Genomic DNA, 5,253 nt, shown 5'->3' with positions numbered 1-5,253 from the left:
TTAAAATGTAGGCAACGGCATGAAAAAAGTGGTTTCTACTTTTACTTTTATACTTTAAGTAAATTTACAAGCCTGTACTTTGTTACTTTTACTTGAGGAAAGAAGTTAAATCAGTACTTCCACTTTTACCAGAGTATTTTTTAACACAAGTATCTGTACTTTTACTCAAGTACGGAAAGTGAGTACTTCTGCCAACTCTGCCCTTTTTAAACTCACAATTAATAGTTAAAGTCAGTCAGGGATGAGACGGTTGATTCTACAGCATCACTTAAAATAAATCCACAACTCTCTGAGTTCAACACCTCAAAATGTTTACCATAGAACTACTTTATGACCTGGGGTGGATTATTTTAAAGAAAAAAATAAGCAAGTAAAAACATTTTCCAGTTGTGTAGTTCAACCATTGTAAACTGTGGTATAATGGACAAACCTTCCAAACCAGTAAAATGATATTGAAACTGTGATTGTGGCCTTGTAGCACCTGACGCTGTCAGTTATAAATGAATAAATAGGTGTTTGACATTCATGTATTTGAATTTAATGACAATTATCTTGCTTTTTATCCTTTATATGGAACATAAATTGCAAAACAAAATACTGTCACTGCCTCCTTTAATCACCCCAGATTTGTCAAAGGTCATTCCCTTCCACACAGGCTTAATGAAGAACAAACCTTTGTCCTGGAACACATGAAAGTCAAACTGCCCTTCAACCTCATCCAATTTTCACATATTTTGAGCTGGTTACCATATTTGTCCGGGATCAGCATTTTAAGACAGGATGCCAGAAACCTAGACTTTTTCTAAAATAAAAAATTTAATGGCCACTAGAAACAGAATGCAAACATCCTCAAATGTTATTTTATGTCTTATAAGTTTTATTTCTTTATTACAAATACATTTGCTTTCAAAGGTCCCACAAAGACCAGTTTTGTTTATTTTCAATATAGAATAGTTTTGTTTTGACTGTTATATTGTTAGGATAGGGCATAAACGGTCAGCAACGACCAATTCATTTGTAGAGCAGCTTTTCATTGTTCATTACAGTTTTTAAGGTGAATAAAAACGTCTTGGATTTGACACACGAAAAATAAAGACAGGCTTTTTTTGAGTGGTGTCTGTTCTCTGTCCGGTAAGTGATTTAAAAACCAGTGTTTTTACTAAACATGTGCTACTTCATGCATGCTCTGCCTTTGACTAAAACAGACCAGGCTATTTGTGTTGGCATCAAGATATGCAGCAGCGATTGTGTTCGGAGCGCCCTGCCTCACTCTCCATCTTTTATTTGCCTCCAGTCCCCCGCTGCAGACTCGGGTTACACTCCTCCTTCAGATGGCGTTCTGCCTGGCTGAGCTGCACTTGTGGTCCATGAAGAACTCGCTCCAAGTTAAAGGTGCCACTTATCACCATGTTCAATCTTCCTCCCTCTTATAAAGTCTCTCGTTGTCTCCTTTCTTTTCCAACCCACTCGGTCTTGTTCTGGTGGTTCCTGTCAACAGTCACTTTGTTTTGGCACATTGTCCTCACTTATATCTACTTCAGCAATCTGACACTGACTCTTTCTCCTCATCAGTGATTTCACAGCATTGTGCCTCACTTTCTTTGTTAACAAAGTGTTTTTTTCCATGAATCAGATTTTTAAGACTTAGACAATTTTTATTGTCATTTTTTTATACACTGAGTGTATGAAAACAGAAATTTTGTTTAATACAGCTTTTCAGACAATATATTTATTTTCTTTTTCTTTTTTGAAATCTAGACACACTGAAAAAACTCATCTAAGGATTTTTAAAAATGTCTTTAAAATAAGTTTATTTGTATAGATCTATCATTGGAAAGCATTTTTGTCCTTAAAATAAGACAATTAGATATTATGCACTTGAAATAAGATAGTGGAGTTGTTTTATTTACTTATTTTAAACATAAATCATCTGATTCTTGTCTGGTCAAAACAAGGGAAAATACAGTTAGTTAAAGAAAAATGAAATTAGTTACTTTTTGCTGCCTAAACCCTACTTTTAAACACTATTAGTAATAAATGAATGAATAATTGGCAGCTTGCGAGTTTTCACAGAAATAAATAAGTGTAAATTAGGTGAAAACATTTTATTTTGACCCTTTGTTAACCCCATAGGCGTTTTTAGCCTATTTTTAGGGGTGCTGAAGCAACACTAATTTGAATCAAAGCACCCCTAAAATAAGAGTTTTTTTTTTTTTATATATATACTATATGTGCTTTTTAGAATAAAAAAAAAACAAAGAAAATAAAAAAATGTGACATTGTAAAAACTTTATACATTATTTGGTTATTTAACCCCTTCAATTATGTTCTGGTTCATCAGAAATAATAATAAACAAACAGAAAACAAGTAAAAAAAGCCTGATGGAGCTCTTTAACTAAAATTTTGACAGACTCTTTTATGAAAACGCTGCATTCAGGTGCTTCTTAAATGTTCAGTCAGATTTCTGCACCTATTGATGGTGTGTTGGTGAGATGTTCATCAGCGAGGTGCTCTAATGTGTCTGAGACGGGTTTGTTTGATGATCTTTAAAACCACAACTCAATATTAATACTTTAATTTATGAAATTATTAGTAAATCTTTATAATTTTTTTCAATTTCTAGTTATTTGAATTTACCATCCATTTTATAATTGCATAAAGGGGGAGCAGAGGAGCAGGGTGTGTGCAAAGTGAAAGGTCAGGAAAAACCAAGAACAGAAAGAATAGCAGCAGCTGTTAAACTAGCAAAGAAAACATTTCCTTAAGTAGGTTATTTTCCATATATCATGGAAGTCATTTTGGCACACAATAGAGAAAACTCATTTAATGAAAACTGATTCAAAGGTTTCCATGGAATGAGTTGATTTTAAAGCTCTAATTGGTTGGAATATTCTTCTAAAAAATGCCTTGCTCGTAGGGTTTTTGGCACACATCTCAGATACGATGCATTAGTGAATGATGGAGGCAGTGAACAAGTTTCAAAAATATATGCAGAAAACAGTGAAATTAAATTTGTCTGGCCAGATGGCTCTCTGGGTGCTCAGCCCCCCTAAACCTCTGGTCCTAGAATCGCCCCTGGTTACCATTAAATTTAGATAGGACAAACTCAGGACAAAAGACAGCAGATATGTTTATAGCACTACAGAGCATTTTTTGTCTACTTTTCTTTCCAGTTATTTTAATTCGGTCATGCAAAAATGAACCTGGGCTCATAATGAAGTCAGTTTTTTTTTAAACAAAAAAAAAAAGCATACCAACATAACACAACTTACCTGACAAAGAATATAACACATTGTGTGTTAGCTGATGAATGTTGCAACACAATAGGTGTAGCTAAACACAAGAAAAGTACCGTTTGATTTGTTAGTAGACTAAATACTAATTAAGGAAGCCTAAAATATTACATTTTAGATGTAAATCTTTAGCGTAATGCAGAAATGCGTCTCTCAAAGAATGTCCTCTTCCCCTCCTTAGCAGCAGCTGATGGTGCGCTCCAGTTTACCCTTCTTGTCTCATTGGGTTTGCATGAATAAAAACTATAAATATACATCACAATAATGTTCACCGTAAAAAAAAAACGACATAAATGATTTTAAATTTATATTTTTTCACAGAAGCAAAAAGTAAATATATTTTTCCCTGTAACTCATCTATCTGTACTAAAAAAAGCTTCTTTTTGTTTGTTTTCTATTTAGAAGCAATAGAAAACTGTCAGCCTGCTTTCCTTTCAGGTTGTTTTAGTTGAACTTTTTTTGTCAGTTTTTTTTATTTATTTTTTATGATCCTGTGTAAACCGCCTATCGGTCCATCTCTTCTGTCAAACAGGAAACTCTGTTTTTTTTCTTTTACCTTTCTTTCTTCCATTTTCTTGATTTCTTGCCTCCATTTTGTCCCGTCTTTCACACTCTACTGAGCTTTCGGCAAAGATAGTGTCTCTCAGTGGCCGTCTGTGTGGAAATGTGTGTGCCTATAAAATCTTTGTATCTATGAAAGGCTGTATATCTCAGATGATGGTGACACATTCCTTTCTGTTTGTTTTCCTGCTGTGTTTTGTCTGCTATCTTAAAGAAAACGGAGAAAGAAGACCTGGTCGCCAGAGTGTGACACTCCCTATCTTTACCTTCCCTACATCATTCTGAAATCAAAAATATAAATAGAAAAAAGCATCTTGCTATGCTTTAATGACGTTTGTTTTGTTGCAACCAGTAACCGTAATTAGACAGAAAAAGGATTTATACATAACCTTAATTTAGATGAGGTTCCTGAAAGAGATTTAAACTTGTAGCTCTTACTCATTGGACAGAATCAGCACAAATAAAATCCAGTTAATTAGAATTTAAGTAAATATCATTTTGAATATACTACACAGTTTTATACTGTAAATACCTTTGTTCTCCTCTTCTTGTACATCTAACAATGTAGGGCTGTGCTGGCTGCTCTAGATGGTCAGATTTCCAGTTTCTGACAGGCTATCAAGGAACAGTTCGAAGAGATTCCTGTAGAGTTAGGCCTATAGTTAAAATTATATTTTAAAGGGTCCTAGTCACGACGTAATGCAAGTTTATTTTATATAGCACAATTCTATTCAAAGTGCATGAGAATAAAAAGAAAATGACATAGCAGAGGCATAAAGGCATCACAATTAGCCTAAATTAAAGACAAAAAATGAATGGTTGGATGATTTTATTAAAAAAACAAGACTTCAAACAAGAATTCAAGGTTAGACTGATAGCTCAACTAATAATGTTCCCGTACCTCTGTCAAAGTCCACAAAAATTTGAAGCAATTTTTCAGAGCTTTTACAGTTTTCTTGGAGTTTAAAGTCACAGGGAAATCATATTTAAAAGTCAAATAATTCTGGCTTAAATATGTATATAAATGTACTCTTTATCAGACTATATTGTCCCAAAATTTTGAAAATTTCTATTAAAAAAATCCTGTCTTAAAATCTGTGGGGGGGTTTTCATTATCTTATGCAGGCCACTTAGTTATACAGTACGTCAGCCTGAACACCTAAATTCAGCCAATCATATATCAACGGTCATCTGTCAATCAAATTATATTAGTCATAGCATCCTGATTCATATTTTGCAGCTAATGTATGCAATAGTTGAAATCAGAAATGGGAATCATTTCCTTTCCCACTGAGTTCCGTCCCAGTGCTCACGGGGATGGACGTCTGTGTCTTCGGCAGGCGTAGAGCTAACAGAACTGGCAGCGTTGCGAGGCAAGGGCTCAAACATGTACGGCTG

At 34.2% G+C, this 5,253-nt stretch overlaps 1 protein-coding gene across 1 annotated transcript in view; it reads left to right on the top strand.

Moving 5' to 3' along the window:
* wdpcp (WD repeat containing planar cell polarity effector) overlaps positions 1-5,253 on the top strand; it is a 125,236-nt gene that overhangs the window by 36,037 nt on the left and 83,946 nt on the right. Inside the window, exon 2 of the mRNA XM_015389425.1 lies at positions 1,295-1,392. Coding sequence (XP_015244911.1) covers positions 1,332-1,392 — 61 coding nt within the window. The 5' untranslated portion in view covers positions 1,295-1,331. The remainder of the gene's footprint in view (positions 1-1,294; positions 1,393-5,253) is intronic.

This window comes from Cyprinodon variegatus, unplaced genomic scaffold (genome assembly GCF_000732505.1).
Source record: "Cyprinodon variegatus isolate N-32 unplaced genomic scaffold, C_variegatus-1.0 Scaffold458, whole genome shotgun sequence".
Taxonomy (NCBI): Eukaryota; Metazoa; Chordata; class Actinopteri; order Cyprinodontiformes; family Cyprinodontidae; genus Cyprinodon; species Cyprinodon variegatus.
The sequence above is the reverse complement of the archived record's forward strand: the minus strand, read 5'-3'. Positions and strand labels throughout refer to the sequence as shown.